At 37.7% G+C, this 21136-nt stretch overlaps 1 protein-coding gene across 1 annotated transcript; it reads right to left on the bottom strand.

The window, feature by feature from the left end:
- Positions 1 to 7490: 7490 nt before the first annotated feature.
- Positions 7491 to 17030, bottom strand: FAM174A (family with sequence similarity 174 member A). The gene is made up of 3 exons (XM_058171351.1): positions 16510 to 17030; positions 10595 to 10729; positions 7491 to 7623 (listed from the first exon to the last, which is right to left on the bottom strand). The coding sequence occupies exons 1-3, from the start codon at positions 16872 to 16874 to the stop codon at positions 7620 to 7622; spliced, it is 504 nt and encodes a 167-aa protein (XP_058027334.1). The 5' UTR covers positions 16875 to 17030; the 3' UTR covers positions 7491 to 7619.
- Positions 17031 to 21136: the final 4106 nt, after the last annotated feature.

The raw sequence follows: 21136 nt of genomic DNA on the forward strand, positions 1-21136 counted from the left end.
TATCAGCTTTTCATTTTGACACACATTTAGGAGACCAAATTTAGCTTCTTTATTCAAACTGATTATCTTTAGGCCACTTACTATTTCTCATTTTACACAGGTAGTTATGAAGATAAAATGTAGGTAGGAGACTGTATCCATCCACTTAAATTACTTAAAAGAAAGGCAGAGATAAATATAGTTTGTTCTCAAGTGAACTAGTTGCCATTTTATCTTATAGTATTTGATTATTCTTGTTATCCCGGTAATACAATTTGAATTTCTTTCCATTTTATGAAAATATATTTTTGTTAAGATGAGGCACACAGTTTGTCCTTACTAGAGGCCTCCTGTAATTAGAGTTAAGTTCTGGTCATTCAACTATTCAAATCAGTAAATCATTTCAGTACACTTTCAAGTAAAGTGCTCCTTTGAAACTACATAATGTTATGATTCCATAACATAGCATCCTGTTTGGTTTAGTGTTGAAGATGCTGGCTTAGAACAGGGGTCTGCAAACTTGGCTCTTTTAAGACTTGAGGACTTCAACTCCAGAGTTCCTCAGCCAGCAAAGCTGGCTGAGGAACTCTGGGAGTTGAAGTCCACAAGTCTTAAAAGAGCCAAGTTTGTAGACCACTGGCTTAGAAAGCAGGAGATTATGAGTTTGGGGCCTTCCTTAGGAATAATGGCTGGCTGGGTGCCTCCCATAGGTTGCTATTGTGATGAAAATGGGAGGCAGGAGAATTAGATGTTTGCCACCTTAAATTCTATGTATAGAAAAGGTAGAATAACAACAACAATCTAGAGCTGGAAAAGAAATTGAAGAAGGACTAATCTCTAACAGCTATGTCTACTGACAGGTTATGAACCTAAAAACGTGAGTAGAAGACTGAAACTGACAATTGTTTGGTTTGTGATTAACTATTCATAGAGATTATATACTCCTATGCTTTTCTCTTTATATTAGAAATGTAAGAGAGAACGTTAGAAGTACTTTCTTGAAAGACCAGGCAGGCCAGACAATCAGTTTCCTAGATAGTCAATTCATCATGGAAAAGACAATTCATTCTTTGGAATGAAGGAAGACATATAGCAGAGATTTACTTTGTTTCTTAGAAAGACATTGTGCCAATTTTTGGAGAAGCTGGCTTCACAATTGCATAGTCATGGGTGCTATTTTGATATTTTGTTAAATCATTCCCTCTAGGTATACCTCAGACTAGGGTTCTGTGTAGATAATTGATTGAAAGGCTTATGTCTTGTGCCAGAGATCAAAGACAAAGAGCCTGTCTAACTCTATTTATATTCCTTTTAATTAGAATATATACATATATATATCCCCAAGGCAAATGGCTATACTTTTATGTTCAAGGAAGACTAGATCTAAAGCTACCGGAGTTCAGCTGCAAAAATCTGGATAACCTCTAGATTTTATTTTATATTTTTATTTCTTTCATTTGTGTGCCACCTGATTCTTAAGTACTAGGTGGCAGCAAAGAGTTTTCTAAATTTGTTTGTTCTTTCTATTCTTCCTGTTTTTTGGGCATTTTTGGGCTGTTTTTTGGTCCAAAAATGGCCAAGAAATTGGCCTGAAAATGCCCCCAAAACAGGCAGGGGTGGGGCCAGCCAGTGGTCCAATTTGCAGGTTCACTGAACTGCACAAAATCAGAACAACCAGTCTGAACTGGCAGCAGCCCACCTCTGAATATGACCCAGTAGTATGCTGCAGCTGCCAAAAAAAGCCAATGTAAACTTATACTGCATCAACAGAGGGATAGAACTACTATTACAATGAGAAATGATAATACCGCTTTACACTGGTGAGACAACACTTGAAATACTATGTCCAGTTCTGCATACAAAAAAAGATGTTGAGATCCTGGACAGTGTGCAGAGAAGAGCAACTCCCATTTCTAAAATAAGCTCCTATTACCTTTGTCTCCCTAGTATTCCTAGACTGAAACTTTATCAACACGGTAGTCACTCTTTGACAATGTGTTGTGTTTATGTTTGACCACAATCATAGTAGAAGATACTACGTTAAGTTGAAGATTGCCCTCGATTTTTGCAGGAATCAGTAGCAAGCTCCTCTTATTCCTAATTCTTGCTATCAAATGATACCACAATGAAAAATAAAAAGTACTTGGAAAATATTAACATTATATTAGCATGTCAGCCACTCTATTATTAAAAGGTGTATATTTTGAACCTCAAAATTATTATGACATTCATATAGGATATTGTAAAAGTTTTTTAACTTGTTTTTTTCTTTTACTGTATCAGCTGCCTTTCAAAAATGGCTATTAATCCAGTTAAAGGGAACAACATATTTAGAAGCCATTCTGCAAATTAAATAAAAGCAGGAAGATGAGAATAGAGAGAACAATTTCTTTATGATCACCACTATTTTGACAGGTTATGCCAGAAAATGGGGGGTGGGGAGGGCTTGTTTAGAACACTAATAGCAAGTAAACTTCGGGGAACTCCAAAATGGAAAGACCTAATTAAAATAATCTACTTTTCGTAGCTTCACTGTCCCATTTTACAATTTAAATTAAAATATATATAATTAAACAGAAAGCTGCCACTATGAAGAACATCATCTTTATGTACAAGATTTTTTAATCCTATAGAGGCATTCTTAAAGTAGGAGGGTGAAAAGAATTGATAATTTCCAAAGCACTTGAGCATGAATGAAAGACTTTGTCTACAAAATGTTAATGAAACTACATCCGGAAATTATGGCACAGCTGCTTTGCAGATCTCTGCACATGTGAAAGCGGACTTCATTCACTTATGGTCCCAACATGCTTTGCAAATAATCATTTAACATTTTGAAAGGAACTTCACTTACACAACGTATCTTGTGCCGCATTTAAACACAAGTTCCTTCCATAGGCCAAAACTCAATGCTTTCTTTAGGAATTTGCCGTTCTTCCTGGAAAAAGATAATACTTAAAATTCACGGAATGAACAAACAAGGACAGCAAGCAGGAATTCGATCAGGGAAGTAAGATGGAAGTGGAAGAACTGCTACTGTAGGACATACATGCTGTAAACGTAGGCTGTTGACTCTCCGGGAAGAGAAGGTTACGGGGCTATGATGTCCACACTCCAGTTAAACTCGTAAGGATTTTGTTTCATCGTGCCTTATTTTTACAAATAACTCATGACAGAGAACATATCCAACGCACCTCCTTCTCCTATTTTCCCCACAACAACACTGTGAGGTGAGTTGGGCTGAAAGAAAGTGACTGGCCCAAAGTCACTCAACCAGCATTCATGGCTAATGTGAGATTTGAACTCATAGTATCATGCTTTCTAGCCTGGTGCCTTTCTTGGATCCTTCATAGGAAGGATAATAACTAAGAGGCCATTCTGAAAATAAAAGAAAGCAAGGCAAATGGTTGGATATGACACAGTGGATGATACTTTTTAAGAACACTTTTTCTTTGGCTCTTCAGCGGAATAGGTTCCAAAGCCTCTGCATAGATGCTTTTTTAGAAAGATACTAGCTGCTACCAGCCTCAAGGACTGAAGAATAGGATTCTACAGACTGTGTAAGTAAAGGATGACTTGGCTTAGAGGCTGTAAGCTACAGGCAGTTGTGATGATGGACAGGATATTGATGAGAACCAAAACAGCAATCTGTGGACAAGATAGTCTGTTTCAAGAAAAATATGCTACCTTCCAAGGATTCACATTTGTGTGACAGAAAAGCACCTAAGACCTTTTAAGATCATTGACAAACATTCCTTTATACAGATCCACGTGGAAATAAATGACATTGTCCGAGGTGGCGCAGTGGTTAGAGTGCAGCACTGCAGGCTACTTCAGCTGACTGCTAGCTGCAGTTTGGCAGTTCAAATCTCACCGGCTCAAGGTTGATTCAGCCTTCCATCCTTCCGAGGTGGGTAAAATGAGGACCCAGATTATTAAGGCAATATGCTGATTCTGTAAACCGCTTGGAGAGGGCTGTAAAAGCACTATGAAGCAGTATATAAGTCTAAGTGCTATTGCTATTGCGTTAAAAATATTACAGGTGACAATGAAGCACTGAGCAAAAGGGGAAAGGAACTGGGAGTAGAAGTGGCATTTTCTTTACTCCCTGAAGCTCATGAATGGAGAGGAATATTGGAAGCAAACAAATGGATACACTGATGGTACCAATGGGAAGAATTTGGATTCTCGGTTTATTTGTGATGAGAAATTCCTGGCAAGAAATGGGCTGCATGAGGTGGGAATAGTATGTTTGGAAGATACCTTGCAAACCTAATGCAGAGGGCTTTAAAAAGGGAGAAGAGCCTCCAGAAAAGTCACTCCAAGTACTACAAAGATGACAGGAGATGACCAGTAACGAGCATATGAGTAACAGAAGGGAACACATCAAATTATATGTTTTCAGCACCTGTATAGAAATGGATGGATGATGGGAAACAAATGGAAAGAACTAGATCTCTTAATACAGGAAGCTGGAAATAATTTAGGAGGCACTACAGAAATGCAGTGAAATAAAATTCTTGAGTGGTTTACAAGAACCAAAAGGTATAACTTGAAAAAAAAAATAGACTAGACAAAAAGTGAATGAAGAGTATGGGAAGGAGATGCATGACAAAATCCAGAAATTTGAATACAAAGGATGCAATTAAAAATATTTTAAAATACAAAGGAAGAAAATAACCACAGTAGACTGCCAAGACAGGCAGAACTGAATAATACCTTACTGGACAACATTCCAGAACTTTTAGGAATGACCAACATGATAATGTTAGACTCTATCAAGATAAGCTATTAGAATTTTACAAGCCTGTGTTTTATCTTTCCTCTTTTATAGAGGAAAGTGAATCAGGGAATAGACATTCTGAATACTTACCTAATACTTTCCCTGTTTTTCTGCCGTAAATCATGTTTTTACACCTGTTGTAAAGAGCTTTTGAAATTTCTCCAAGACTGCTTAATACTGAATATCAAAGCCCCTTATCGCAAACTTCAAAGTAGCAAAGATGATTGAGGCTGTATTCCTTGACTTATTGATATATGCCAGCCAACAATTTTACTCCACGTGAAAAGAGATTAAAGGATGGCTTTATGGAATATTTACTCAATTTAAGAGATCACCTAAATATTTCTAAAATGTAAGAATTTTGCTTTGATATGAAATTCTTGTACATAACTCATTTTACACCATTTGCATATTTACACAACTATAATTGCTGTCATTTGTGTAATGACGTTGCTATGGGTGATGTCTTCTCTAATTTAACAGACATTTGGGTTTAACACACTAATTTTAAATGAATTGAGATTTCACTTGCCTTTATTTCTAAATTACTACACACCTTTGTTAATATGTATTAATCATATGCATAAATTTGTACCTGTTTTGAATAAATTAAATTTTAACTTAGACTTCTATCTGGATCATTTTCTGAAATATAAAATATTCCAGGTTTCATCAATAAATGTGATGAATTAGAATCTAAAAAAGCTCAAAATATTATATTTAGTGTATTATGACTATTAAAGTTTGGAACTGTACTCTCCTGCACTTGAAGAAAGCTAAAAACATTAACGAACATCTGAATAACTGCTATTAATAGCAATAGCAATAGCACTTAGACTTATATACTACTTCGTTGTGCTTTTACAGCCCCCTCTAAGCGGTTTATAGAGTCAGCATATTGCTCCCAACAATCTGGGTCCTCATTTTATCCACCTCGGAAGGATGGAATGCTGAGTCAACCTTGAGCTGGTGAGATTTAAACTGCAGAACTGCAGCTGGCAGTCAACTGAAGTAGCCTGCAGTACTGCACTTTAAACACTGTGCCACCTCGGCTCTTAACATATTGCAAAATTTCCATCTTTTTTAAAGATGTCTTGCAATCTATCAGACTTATCTGAATTACTGCAGTAAAAAGTAATAATTTCATTGTAGGCAATTTTCATAATTTATTTGGATATCTAGCAAATGTGGATATTCCAATAAAGAAATGTTTAACATTACAGAACCGAAATAATTCATTATTTGGACAAAAATTCTTCTAAATTGCTGCGTTCAAAATATAAGAATTTCAGTGGATTATGAATAATGGGCAAAATAAGTTGAAATATATACATTTCTTCTAAATGAAAAGTAGCATAGCAGTGGTAATATTATTTTCCTAATTCTCCTAAGAACCAAGAATCTTCAATTTATCAATCCTATTTTCAAAGAGATGAACTTTACTGTTAATGAAAGTGGGAAAGGAAGTGCATGTTATACCATAATTTTAACAATTAAATATCATGCATATTGTATATACACATTCTCATTAGTGATAATCTGTTTCCTAGATCAGAAGTGAAATGATCACTAAGGGATCCACGTGACTGAGAGATGCTGCAAAGATCAAGGCTGTTGCTCTCTCATTTGGATAAAATTCTCTTGTGCAGCAAAGCCACTTTTATTGTCACTCTGCCGTGTACTATTGTCACATACAGAGATTTGGTTAAAACTCTGCACATTGGTTGGAAAAAAATTTTTTTTTAAAATTACCATGGCATTTGCAGAGGGTCATTAAATGAGGTAGCCACTAAACAAGGAATAGCTGAGTGTGTATCTGTTTGTAAAAAAAACTTTGAATAGTGTTTCATTTCTGAATAATTAGATTCCCATACATTGTCATATAACAAGATGAGCCATTTTTGTTGTTAGTTGCAAAGTTGTGTCCGACCCATTGTGACCACATGGACAACGTTCCTCCAGGCCTTCCTGTCCTCTACCATCCTCTGGAATCCATTTAAACTCATGCCTACTGCTTCAGTGACTCCATCCAGCCACCTCTTTAGCACATGAGAAATTCAGTTATATTGTATGGGCCTATTAAATAAAATTATTTGATATATCTCCAATTATTATAAACAGCTTCCATGAAAGCTTGCACATTGAAAAATGCTGATAGATGTCTTAGAAATTCTGCACATCTTACATTAAAAGAATATCAGGAAGTCCTTCTCTAATTAGCTTATAAGCTTTATAATTTCCATAAATGGAAATTAGGTACAGTATAAACAAAAGTTCCACTAATTTATACTTGCTGAAAAAGTGGTTCCAAACTCAGCTAATAGATTAGTTCGATTATTGCAAGCAATTTTTCTTCCATCCAAATAGCAACATCTAACACCAACAGAATCAAAGAACAAGGAATGAATGTTAGGAATACTGTAAACATTTATTTACATCATTCACATAGAGCTTCAGTATACATCTAATTTACTAAGAACATACATCCCTCTGACACATGGTTAGATTTGGCTAGCTGCAAAGAATTCAAACAAATAAATTACCACAGTTTACATAAAAAAAAAAGTTGGCCCACAAAAGAATTTCAAAAAACAAAACAAAACACCACAAATTAATATAAGCAGAAAATACCCTGTTGAAAATAGATTAGAAATTTAGTGAGCTATTTCCATAGGATTTGACCTTACAATATTTCTGTATATACAAAAGGTACAGTAAAATGTTAGTATTTATTGCAACAAACTAAGGATGTCATAATAGATTTCATATCCTCAACTCTGATATTGGCTTCACGTTCCTTCCAAACAGCCTTCTTTTGTTGCTCCACAACTGAAATAGTTTCCCACAAGGCACGTGCTTATCTATAAAGGAAAAGAAAAAAAAAATAAGCAAAACCTGCTGGCCCAAATTAACATAGTTACATATTTACATTCAATATTCACAAAAGTAGGATCCCATATTATCCAATGTATTATAATACATTGCCATCACATCTACCCCATAGAACATATTAGCCAGAGATTCGTTTGGACCCAATCCTGCTCAATGTTTCATAAATCCTTGAAGACCTGAAAGCAAGCGCCCTTCCCTAGAAACACACCCCAAGGGTGGTCTTCACTGGTATCGAGATGAATCGCTCCTCACGCTGACACAGAGGGCTCAACCAGCGCCTGGGAGCCCTCCAGATGACAATTGCTGCCAAGCAGCCTTCAGCGGTGTTGGACTAAATTGCCCTTCTCGCTGGAATAATTGCAAAAAAATCTTTGAAAGCAAGGAGCAGCTCTGAGGCATGTCGGTCCCAATCAGACTGAGTCTGAAAGCTGGGAAGCAAGAGGAAGAGGAGGTGCTGGTCAGCTTGCAGACTCGGTCCCACTGGCTATCAGACACTGTATATCCTATGCCTGGCTGCCAGTCCCACTAATCAGGAGAATGGAGGCTGGAAAAAAAAGCAAGGCGCAGAGCTCACAACCAACAAGCTTGTTGTTAAAGTTCACCTCTGGGAACAGTTGATTGGGGGTATTCCGGGAAGCCATTCACCTGCCAATCAGCTTTTTTCTTATTTTCCTCCCCAAAAACTAAGGTGCGTCTTATACTCTGGTGCGTCTTATAGTTCAAAAAATACAGTATAGGCTGCACATCTTGCTATCCCAAGCCACTGCTGCTTTTAACCACTTTTAACAAATCCATATTGGCTTCTAGTAATCACCTTACTCATTTCTAGATGTTCACAAATCCCCTGGTTTTCCAAAATTTTCCCACGTATCAGGCTCATTTCCTGGATCCACTTTTTTCTCCCTTTTTGAAGGTTTGGAACCACATCAGCTCTTTTCCAGTCCTCTGGCAGTTCCCTCCTGTGATCCAGGAGCTCTGAAAGATTTCATTCAGTGGTTCCGAATGAATCTGCCAGCACCTTCAGAATCCTGGGATGTAAACCAATTAGTCCTGGTGATTTGAACTCGTCCAAAGCAGATCAGTGTTCTCTTACCAATTCCATACCTAGTTTGGTCTGAATTCCTATTCTGTTTCCCATAGTGCTGACTTTGATAGGTTGGGCTACTTTTTTCTTTCTATGTAAAGACAGATGCAAAGAACAAATTATGCAGTTTTGTTTTCTCCCTGCTACTTATCACCTTCTTGTCACCATCTTCCATTAGTGGTCTGACCATTCCTTTGATTTTCTTCTTGTTCCTTACATATTGAAACATTTTGGGGGAGGTATTTTTGGCATTTGTTGCATGCCTTAGTTCATTCTGAGCCATTGCCTTTCTGGACTCCATCTTTGCAGATCTGAGCTATTTGCTGGTATTCTGTTCTATTTACGTACCCCTTCTATTTTTTATACTTTCTTTTCTAGTCCTTTCTAGTCCTCAGTTTATTGGAAAGCTCTTTGTGCAATCATGCTGGTTTCATCTGGAATCTTTTTTTTCTTTTTCTGTGCTATTGTTTTTGTTTGAGGCTTTATTATCTCGTTTTCAGAGTTTCTCAAGCATCCTGTTTTTCTTTCTAGGATTTCAGTTCATGGGATCCTCCCTAATTTTTCTCATTTTTTTATTGAAGTCAACTCTCTTAAAGTTTAAAATATTAGTCTGTTTGTTCAGTTACCTGTGCCAACATTATGGTAAATTCTAGAATGACATGGTCAGTCTCTATTCTTAACAATAAATTAATAATTCATTTTTACAGAATTGTGTTGCCAGTAATTATCAGAAATGTATTTCACTCCAATTCTTCTTTAATAATTTCTCTCTCTCTCCAGATTCACCGATATAGAAAGCATTAGACTGGAATTTTGTCTATAATTTTCCCATACTATACAATTATGGTAGAAATTTGCCGGCTAAAAGCCCAGCTGGCTAAAAAAATTGTAAGTTAAAAACCCACTCTATCCTAGTTGAAGTTATAAGCAGTCTAATTTGAAATATCTCTCATATCCGTTTAAAAAGGGAATCAATCACAGGTTAAATTTGTCATGAATTTTTCTAGAGTAGCATCCATTGAACATCACTTGCAACTCCTATTCTGCTTCAGATATTCCATGTCATTTCTGACTAAAAACAGTATGTCCACAAAGCACATATTGGCTTTTAAAGAATAAAGATTTTTGTTCTACTGAGATGGCTTGCCTTCTATAAGAAGCATTAATATTTAAGCTTATAATATTAATTCTTATGAACAAGACACAAGAAAGCTACTGAAACATGAATAAAAAAGGCAGAATATCATGGGAGATATTATCTATATTTCAAAACCAGATTGCTGCAAGTGAAAACCAAAGCTACAATAAACAGATAGCCTATGCTACCTAGGAGACTGCTGTTCTTAGGATTTTCAAAACAGATTACCACCAAGAATAGAACACAAGACAGAAGGCTTATTTAATTAAAAATAATTATTTCTGGAACACAGTTTTAAGAAAACACAATGTGCAATAGCACTATAGCCACCCTCCTCAGCAAATACAAACATTAAAAATAATCAAATGCCTAAAATATTAACATGTAATACAAACTACAATGATAAGTTTGTAGCATATTGTGTAGAGTGAATATTGCTATCTAATTAAAAAGCCATGGATTTCTTATTCTCACTCATATGGTTGAATATAATTGTTTGCTTCATTTACAATGAAGGTATCACACATATTCCTTCAGAAACTGCACAACGCTGCTCCAATAACCATAATCTTTTATCAAAGAGGAATATTTGAAGCTACATAGTAATATACGCTTGTATAAAGTATCTACTTTATGAATACATTCTGCTTGGTTTTCAAATGTGTCTTTATAATCCCTTCTGTCCTATTATTTTACTTCCTGAAATAAAGATACTAACCTTCGAGGATAATTGGCATCAAACAATGTGTTATCATCATCATCATCATCTTGCTCTAAAGGTGTCAGCTCTGTGTTTTCTATGTTTGTGTCCAGAACACCGTATTTCCGGGTCTTCCTGTTTCTTCGTCTAAGTCTAATATAAATGTTACAATGTGTTAATTAGGGCTGAGGAAGACTAATATGAGCAGAATTAGATTTGAACTTTCAGCGTACAAAATAAAAAAAAACCATCTGAACCATATAAATGAGTCAATATGTATTTAAACAAAGTTTGTATTCTAAGTTAGTCAACAATGAAATATATCTCCAGCCCTTCTTGAATTTTAGTATGTTCCCATGCAAATACAAAAATATTAAACTAATTAAACTTTAAATATATTTCTACAATGTAAAGCATAAAGAAATTGTATAGAGATAAAAAATATACAGATAAGTTTATGAAGTATCAAGCACCCTGCACACTGAGTTTTAATGATCCTCTCCTGTCACCAGTTATATTCACTTAAATTTTCATTTTTAACTACTTTTGCTTCTTATTTTACTTCAAAAATATTAAATATGAAGGGGAAATGCTAACAATCAAATTAAGATCTATTTGGCCTTTGGCCTATTTATATTAACTGCTCTCCGTAGTTTATACAGGATATCGGAATGCCAAACTAAACAGTCACGCCAGGGGTGAAATCTAAAAATTTTCCCTACCGGTTCTGTGGGCGCGGCTTAATTGGTGGGCGTGGCTTGGTGGTCAGATGACTGGGTGGGTGTGGCCAATAACAATAAATAATAAAAATAATAATAAAAAGCAATAAGAGATACCAAAACCCAACTTTCACACTTTACACACACACAACACAACACAACTGACTCGCACACAATGTAAAAGCAGTTGCACTTTACACAGCCACAAAAAGCTCAAAAACCAACTTTCACACTTTACACACACACAACACAACACAACTCTCTCTCTCACACACACACACAAAATACCACATACAGTTTTCTGAGATTTTGTGTGTATGTGTAGTTAGAGTGAAACACTACAGAAACACACCAAATCTCAGAAAGCTGCACAAATATTTTATTTTATTATTTTATTTTATTTATATTTTTTAGATCAGGGGTCTCCAACCTTAGTAACTTTAAGATTTGTGGACTTCAATTCCCAGAGTTCCTCAGCCAGCAAAGCCAGCCATCATTAATTACTCATTGATGAAATAGATTAGCTAAGCAACTGATACTGTCTGGTGCTGAAAGTGAAACTGGGGCTTTCGGGCTAGGAAAAAAGTGTTCGATCAGTAATCAGGTAAGTGCCTTAGAATCTCTTAAAAGGAGGTTTTCTACATGTTTTCTACAGAAAACATGTTTTTAAAGGTTCTGCTGATGAAGAACTCAGGTGAGATCGCCAGAGGAACCTTTAAAAAAAATTAAAGTTTAAGGGTCTGCCGATCTCAGCTGAGGGGCGGGATCCTCAAAGGCTTTTTTTTTTACTTTTAAAGGCATGTTTCGGCTGAAGAAAAACCTGCTTTTAAAAGTAAAAAAAAAAAACCTCTGCTGATGGGGCCAGGGATTTTTGCTACCGGTCCTCCGAACCAGCAGCCGCCATCACTACCGTATCGCACAAGCCGGTCTGAACTGGGAGCATTTCACCCCTGAGTCACACCTTGACGCTTATGGTTATATGAAAATAAGAAAAACTTTTGTGAAATACTGAATTCTGAACTTTATCTTTGTACTGATTTGTTCACTGCAGCTCTGAATTTTGTGTTAAAGAAATTAAGCAAACAGTAGTAATAATCCTGTTTTCTAAAATATCACTTCTTTATTTCTTACCAATGAAACATGGAATATGTTTCTTCCTGTCAGCAGCTCTAGAAACTTTATTTTTTCCTTCTACAAATGGTTTTTATAAGCTAATTCAGTATTCTATACAAACAAACATTTTACATTTAACTGTAACCTGTAACTGTATGTGTACTGTGGAGGCTATACTATTACTTTATATACTTTAATTACTTTTAGTGATCATGCTAACCAATGAGTTAGTTCAAATTGTTATTTCATTAAGAGGCCATTTGCCATATATAATGTCAAAAATAATGCTTTTTAAAAACTCCACTAGTAATAACAATATGTAAAATGAGATTTTCACACGGAACAAAGTCACCAGGAGACTATTTGTAAAATTTATTGTCTGCCCATTTTACCACATGGTAACTCTGGGCAGCTTACAATAATTATATATGTGATGATATGTGTGTGTGTGTACATATAAAATAATATATATTTATTGCCACCTTTTCTAACTTTAATGTCTTATTTAATCCCTTGTGTTTCTTATATCATGACCATAGTAAATTTGTGATATGATTTTCACAACTGGTATGTGTCCCACTTCTTCATTCAAGTATTACAGTATTACTTGTGTTTCTCATGTAAATTATATTATTCAGGAAAATAAGGTGTATTTGAATGAATTATAAATATTGCAGAATAAAAAAGCAGCGAAAGTGATATTGCAAGATAAACAGTGAGTCAATTGCAGTTTTACAGCATGAACTTTGGGTTAAAGCAATAGTTGTACTCACTGAATGTTTCATTGCACTTTATTTGTCCAAAATCACTCTCAGAAGATCTTGTTTATACTGGCTTGTTGGCCTTTAATTACAAGGGTGTCAGTGATTCTGAGAAAAGGCTGCAATGATGTTCAAGAAAATGAAATCCTATGCACAAACTTCTATTTGCCTGCATAATAATGGATTCAACTTTGACTGCTTTACAGTACACAGGGGACTGGGGAGTTCTTGCAATGGCTTTCTTACTGCAGCCAATATCCCCCTCCCAATTTGCATTTTTAATAGTTTTTAGAGATGAAGTTTTTATATACCTATTGGATTTTTAATTAATTATTGTGTACTATCTTGAGTCACATTCTTATGAGATGGGTGGCCATATAAGTATGTATGTATGTATGTATTAAAAAGAACTCTTGGAGTCACTCTGGGTAGTGACATGGGTGGCATATATTTCTGATACTGTTCAACACTTCAGAAAATAGTTATTCATATGTGGCTTTATAAATAAAATAAATTGTAAGGGGAAATTCATGTGCACCATTTAGAAGTCTGAAAGAATCAAAACCAGGATTGCACCTTAAGTGTTGTATCTGATGAAGTGAACTGTAGCCTCTAAAAGCTTATGCCTGGTCAGAAAAGGTGCTATCAGATTACTGATATTCTGGTAAATCTATGCTTCATGTAAATAAATATTGAAGGAGCATATTTGCTCCACTTACATGAAGAGCATTTGAACCAAGGCTTTTCCTCTTGTATATCAATTAAAAACAAATATTTACAAATTTCTCCTAAAATCACATCTGATAATTTTTTAAAAATGTAACTTAAACTGTTATTTAGGATAGAGACCTTACCAAAATATATTCTGCTTATTTAGTGTATGATTCAGTAAAATGATTCAATAAAATATCTATGGTGTATGTCTAGTGAGAGTTGATTTTTCCATCTAATCTCTTGGACACATGAAAAGGCTACCTTGAAAGATCAAGACATTCAAAAGAATCTCTAAAATCTGAGTTTGGGTCACACTTAATAGATCCCTTTAAAAGATCATTCGTATCTATGCAAAAAGAATAAGGAATCTTGCTCTAGAAGAGTTTTATATGATCCATCCTTCCATTTATTTATCTACATCTTTAGTTTCCAAATAACACCAAATGAAATTCACATGACTTGCTGAACATTCTTTTATCCTTTGAGGATTTTTAAGCTTTCAAAAGCCTTGTTTTATGCAGCTGGAAACCACTTGAAATTAGGCCTTTCAGTAGAGCACCAGTCTTAACAAATGTATACCAACCATTTTTTCTTTTATTCTTTCTTTAAATCTCTAAAGGCTATCTTTTAATGCTATACAGAGAATCCTGGGAAAAATGACTTATGACTGTTTTTCACTCACAACTGTTGCAGCATGCCCATGATCACATGATCAAAATTTGGATGCTTGGCCAACTAGTATGCATTTATGATGGTTGCAGTGTCCCAGGGTCATGTGATCACCTTTTGTGACCTTTTGACAAGCAAAGTCAACCGGTTAGTTAGATTCATTTAACTATGTAACAAACTTAACTCAGTAATTCACTTAACTATGACAAGAAAAGTTGTAAAATGAGCCAAAACTTATTTAACAACTGTCTTGTTTAGCAATGGAAATTTGGGGCTCAATTGAGGTCATAAGTCAAGGACTACCAGTATTTTGTTATGATCCTAAGCTATTAATTTCAAAACCTCTTTCCAAAATTACGTAAGCATTCCAGACTTCATCTGTCAAGATTCCCCCACACCCTGAATTTCATCATTTTAACTACATCTTAGGTCTCAGGTGCTTTCAGTGCTTCAGTAAACATTGCAGAGATGCTTACAAAAAAAGAGAGACAAAGCTAAAGGAGTAGACAAGATACAATACCCTTCACACCCATAAGTATATGTTTGTATCACTATTTTTCTGTTTGCATTTATCAGGATGCATGTCCATGTAGTTCATGAAGATTTGTACCTCACAGTTCCTGTATGACAAGACATATGAAGTAGAAAAAGGCCGTTTCTTTTATATCTCCATAGGAATTCTAACCATGATTGTTTATTTTGCAGATGATCTGCCAGTATGACCTGCCAGTCTTACAGAATATTGGTTTGAAGCCACCTTCTGCTTGCTTGAACTTTGTTTAAACCCCACCAATCTTTTCCAGTGTGAGAACAAGAAGCACTAAACATCCACTGGTCTATTACCCTTTTTAATGTTTTTAAGAAGAGATTGGACACAACTATTTGTCTGAAATGGTACAGGGGTTTCCTGCGTGAGCAGGGGGGTTGGACTAGAAGAGCTCCAAGGTCCCTTCCAACTCCGTTATTCTGTAACTGCCTTCCTGCTACCAACCTGCCTTCCACTGAGGACCTGTATACTGCAAGAGTCAAAAAGAGGGCTGTGAAAATATTTAAAGACCCCTCACATCCTGGACATAAAATAGTTTCAACTCCTACCTTCAAAATGATGCTATGGAGCACTGCACACCAGAACAACTAGACACAAGAACAGTTTTTCCCCCAAACGCCATCACTCTGCTAAACAAATAATTCCCTCAACACTGTCAAACTATTACTAAATCTGCACTACTATTAATCTCATCATCATTCCCATCACCCATCTCCTCCCACCTATGACTGTATGACTGTAACCTTGTTCGTATCCTTACGATTTATATTTATATTGATTTGTTTCCTGACCCTATGACTTATCATTTAAGTGTTGTCTACCATTAAGTGTTGTAAGTGTTGTACCTTGATGAACGTATCTTTTCTTTTATGTACACTGAGAGCATACACACCAAGACAAATATCTTGTGTGTCCAATCACACTTGGCCAATAAAAAAAAATCTATTCTGTTCTGTTCTGTATTCGTGTGGCCTGTTCTAGGGTGGTGAAAGAATGTCAAACCCAAATTAGGCCTTCAAAACAATCGTTAAGCGAGCCTCTAAATTTAACCCTCCACGCTCAGATATACGGCAAAAAATACTCCACAGTAAGTCAACCCAACAAAAACAAGGTAGGGGATCAAAAAACAACAACAAAACCAAAACGATTCTAAAACGATTCCTAAAGTTTACCGGAGCGAAAGAAATGTACATTAAGCCGTGGGGAGACTAACAAGGGTAGGAAGTGGAAGAAGGGCCGACCCGAAGCAAACTACTCCGCTCTCTCGTTCACCCCGAAAAACTCAGCTTCAGTTACGTTCGGGTCCAAGCACAAGCCGTGGTCAAAGGGCGAAAGACCGGGAAGGGGGGCCGGGGCCCTTCAAGCCCTTCCCGGGACAGAGCGCGAAGGAAAGGCTGAGGCGTCGCTCACCTCACGGTCCGGATGACGAAGTAAACGATGAGGGCAGCGCTGGCCAGGACCAGCACCGACAGGGCGCGCTGGGTCATGGGCTGGTTGACCTCCGAGCGGGGGGGCGCGGCGGCCATGCTGCCGTTCACGTTCACGCCGCCCCGCGCTTCCTCGCCGACAGAAGAGCCGCTGCCGCTCGGCGTGCCCGAGGGCGCATTGTCGGGCCCCGCTCGCACGGCTGGCAGCGGAGGATCCGGCAACGCGGACGGGAGTTTCGCGGTGGGACCCTGGGGAGGCGCCGCTTCTTCTCCGCACAGCGCGGTCGCCCAAAGCAGCGCCAGCAAAAGCGACAGCGGTGGCGGCGGCGGCGGCCAGAGCCGCCGCATGGCACCCAATCTAAAACCTGGCCTGGCGGAGCGCGGCCTAAGCCCCGCCGGTTCCTCGACGGAAGGAAGACGAGAAGGCGGAAGTGCTCATCTTTCCGGCGACTGAAAACGCTGCCATGGACGCCGAGCGACGCTACGAGGCTTCAGCTCCGCCCCTCCCGCCCTGGTTCCTGCCACGTGACCGAGGGCCCGCGGGCGCCTGCGCAATAGCTGTCGCCGCGGCGGTTTAGTAGGAGGGTGGAGAAAGAACGGATAGGAAGTGAGGTGCTTTGGGGTGCCGGATAGGGACCAGATTTCCCTCCATGCACATTTGGATGGTTTGCTTTGCGAACGTCTATGAAGATTCTCAGTCATCAGGTCATGCTTGTCCCAAAGGTGCTTTTTCAAGAGGCAAATGGACTTCCTGCTTTTTCTTTGAAGACATTTCGCTTCTCATCCAAGAAGGTGCTTCTTCTTCAAAAAAACAAACAAAAAAAACACCAGAAAGTTCAGTTGCCTCTTGAAAAATCACCTTTGGGACAACAATGACTTGGAGAATCTCCATAGACATTTAGCGATGCACTTTGGGATGAATGGACCACCTTTCAAATGCTGTGTGAGTATGAATGGATTTTCAGAAAATTTGCAGATTACAGGAACCATTTGCGCTCAGTTTAAGAACCTTCTTGGATGAGAAGTGAAACATCTTCAAAGGAAAACTAGAAAGTCTAATTGCCTCTTGAAAAAGCACCTTTGGGATATTATTGTGAACACTCGCTAATATAGATGCTCCTGTTTGTATTGAATAGAGCTCCTCAACGTTTCCTTTGCCTGCAAGAATAAAGGATAATAAACAATTGGTAATTAGATAATAAACCACCCAGAACAAACTTTTACCTATCAGCCATGCCATCTGTTCTACCAGTCGTCCAGTTGAGGAAAAGATTTTTAAAATGAGAAACATCAAAAGTTGCCTTAGACCAGATAAGTGAAAGCATGAAGCTGTAGTGTAATGTAGATTTCAGCCTGGTTTGAGCTTGATTTCTCTGAATCCAACTATTCTATTTTGTAAATCAAGGTTAATGGTGTAGTTAGTGTCTGCTATGTGAACTCACTGGATTAATCAATAAATCAGTTACCATAATAATGTGTATGCCACCCAACTCAGTGATTCTGGGCGGCTCAAAAAAATCAAAGAAATTACAATAAAATCAATAAAAACTAAAAGATGGCAGCAAAATGAAGTGGAGTGTCTCTAAGGCAATGATAATAGCCAGTAGGTGACTCTAGCAAATGTTTTCCCCCTAGCCCATTATTGTCTCGCTTAGTTCTTCCAAGTCTGATACTATCATATATATATATATAGAAAACATACCTGGAGGAAATTAAGATAAGCAAATTGATTATTAATGTGCTTTACAAGATGAGCAGAGTTGGAAGGGGCTTGGAGGTCTTCCAGCCTAACCTTCTGCTCAAGTAGGAACCCTATACCATTACAGATAAGTGGCTGTCCATTCTCTTAAAAACCTGCTTTGATGGAGCACCCACAATGTCTGAAGGCAAGCTTTTCTAATAGTTAATTGTCCTCACTGTTAGGAAGTTTCTCCTTAAGTCTAAGTTGCTTTTCTCCTTTATTAGTTTCCATCCATTTCTTCTTGTCTTGCCTTCTGATGCTTTGGAAAATAGGTTGACACCCTCTTCTTTGTGGTAGCCCCTCAAATGTTGGAACACTGCTATCATGTCACCACTAGTCCTTTTCACTAGACTAGCAATTCCTGCAATCGTTCTTCATATATTTTAGCCTCCAGCCTCCTTATCATTTTTGTTGCTCTTTTTTTGCACTCTTTCCAGAGTCTCAACATCCTTTTTATAATATGTTGACCAAAACTGGATGCAGTATTCTAAATGTGGTCATACTAAGTCTTTACATGCCGGAATTTCTAGCATGTATACACTATTGAAACAGCGACGCCTACGCTCACCTGGGCATGTCGTGAAAATGGGTGATGGTCGGATTCCGGAAGATCTCCTGTATAGAGAATTACTGCAGGGAAAGTGCCTCAGAGGGAGACTACAGCTGTGGTATAAGGATATCTGCAAGAGGGACCTAAAGGCCCTGGGAATAGACATTAACAACTGGGAAACCTTGACCTCCAATCGTTCAGCTTGGAGGCTAAAGACGCAGCATGGCCTTCTCCAATTCGAAGAGACATTTGTTTGGCAGACTGAGGCAAAGAGGCAGACCCAGAACCAGCAAAATCTGGGGCTGGGCAGGGGATAGAATGTATCTGCCCTCGGTGTGGAAGGGATTGCTACTCTCGAATTGGCCTTTTTAGCCACATTAGATGCTGTTTTAGGATCTCTTTCCAGAGCACGATACTATAGTCTTTTGAGACTGAAGGATGCCAATGAATAAGTCTTTACAATGTGGTATTAATATTTCACATTCACCTGATCTTGATTCTATCCCTCTGTGAATGCAGTCTAGGATTGCTTTGGGTTTTTTGGCTGCTGCCGCATATTCCTATATTTAAATGATTGTCCACTAGGACTCGAATATCCCTTTCATATATATTGCTATCAAGTCTGGTTTCAGCTATACTGTACCTTTTCATTTGAGTTTTTTTGCCTGTGTAAACCCTACTTTTGTCTACATTTTTTTTTTTGCATTTATATCCCACCCTTCCCTGAAGACTCAGGGCGGTTTACACTATGTCAAGCAATAGTCTTCATCCATTTGTCTATTATATACAAAGTGAACTTATTGCCCCCAACAATCTGGGTCCTCATTTTACCTACCTTTATTTAATTTCATTTTGTTAGATGGCCTAATGGTCAAGTCTGTAGAGATCCATCTGGATCTTGAGCCTATATTCTGGGGTATTGGGTATTCTTTTCAGTTTAGTGTCATCTGCAAATGTGAATAGTTCCCTTCTATTACCTCATATAAATTGTTTATGAAAATGTTGAAAATTACTTGCTCTAAACAGATCGTTGTGGTACCAATTGCTTACTTCCCTCCATGTAGATGTAGTTCCATTAAGGACTACACATTGAATGCAGTTTGTCAGCCAGTTATGAATCCATCTGGTGTTGATCCTGTCTAGCCCAGGGCTCTCCAACCTTGGTCCCTTTAAAACCTGTGGACTTCAACTCCCAGAATCCCTCAGCCAGCAAAGCTGGCTATGGAACTCTGGGAGTTGAAGTCCACAAGTCTTAAAGGGACCAAAGTTGGAGCCCCCTGGGCTAGCCCACATTTTTTTAGCTTACCAAGAAGTGGTCTACTTTGTCAAATGCCTTACTGAAATTCAAATATACTATGTCCATAGCATTTCCCTGGTCCACTAATTTAATCACTTTGTCAAAGAATGAAATAAGATTTGTTTGGTATGATTTCTTTTTTGACAAACCTGTGTTTGCTTCTGGTTATAATTTTGCTTGCTTCTAGGTGGTCATAGATCTGTTACTTGATTATCTTTTCCAGGATCCCAGGTATTGATGTAAAGCTGATTGGTCTGTAGTTTCCTGGATCTGATTCCCCTCCCCCTGATTTTTTGAAGTTGGGAATCACATCAGCCCTTTTCCAGTCCTCTGGTATTTTTCCAGTGCTCTAGGATCTTTGAAAGATATGATTCAGTGTTTCCGAGGTCACATCTGCCATCTCCTTCAGAACTGTGGGATGTAATCTGTCAGATCCCAGTGATTTGAACTTGACTAAAGTGGACAAGTGTTCTCTTATGTTTTCAGGTGATAGAAAGACCTAGTCTGAACAGGAGACTTTCTATGAGCATAAACTGTTGTATTCTGGCTAAGATGCAGTGGTGGGATTCAGCCAGTTCGCATCACTTCGGGAGAACCGGTTGTTAACTTTCTGAGCAGTTTGGCCAACTGGTTGTTGGGAGAAATTATTAGGGCAGAGAACCAGTTGTTAAATTACTTGAATCCCACCACTGCTAAGATGATCAGATGATCTGTTTCATTGGATGGACTTCATAATACCTTTTTTAGTATTTTGTTATGGTTGCAAGAATTAAGTCCAAAGAACCCTGGGCATTTTTGTTTTATCAGTCTTTAGCTTTGTTCACTTGTACTTCATGAAGCTGAAGCTGACCCACCAATGTACAGTAGACATTATACCAGCCAGCAGTGTGCTAATGAAAGTATACTGGCTACAGCCAAATTTTGCTACTGATCATCAGCCCTGTCAAAATATATTGAAGTCAAAATATATTGAAATTTAATCTGTCATTTTTATTATTTTTGCTCACCAACTTATTTTTCAA

The sequence above is a fragment of the Ahaetulla prasina genome, chromosome 2 (assembly GCF_028640845.1).
Source record: "Ahaetulla prasina isolate Xishuangbanna chromosome 2, ASM2864084v1, whole genome shotgun sequence".
In the NCBI taxonomy this organism is placed as follows: Eukaryota; Metazoa; Chordata; class Lepidosauria; order Squamata; family Colubridae; genus Ahaetulla; species Ahaetulla prasina.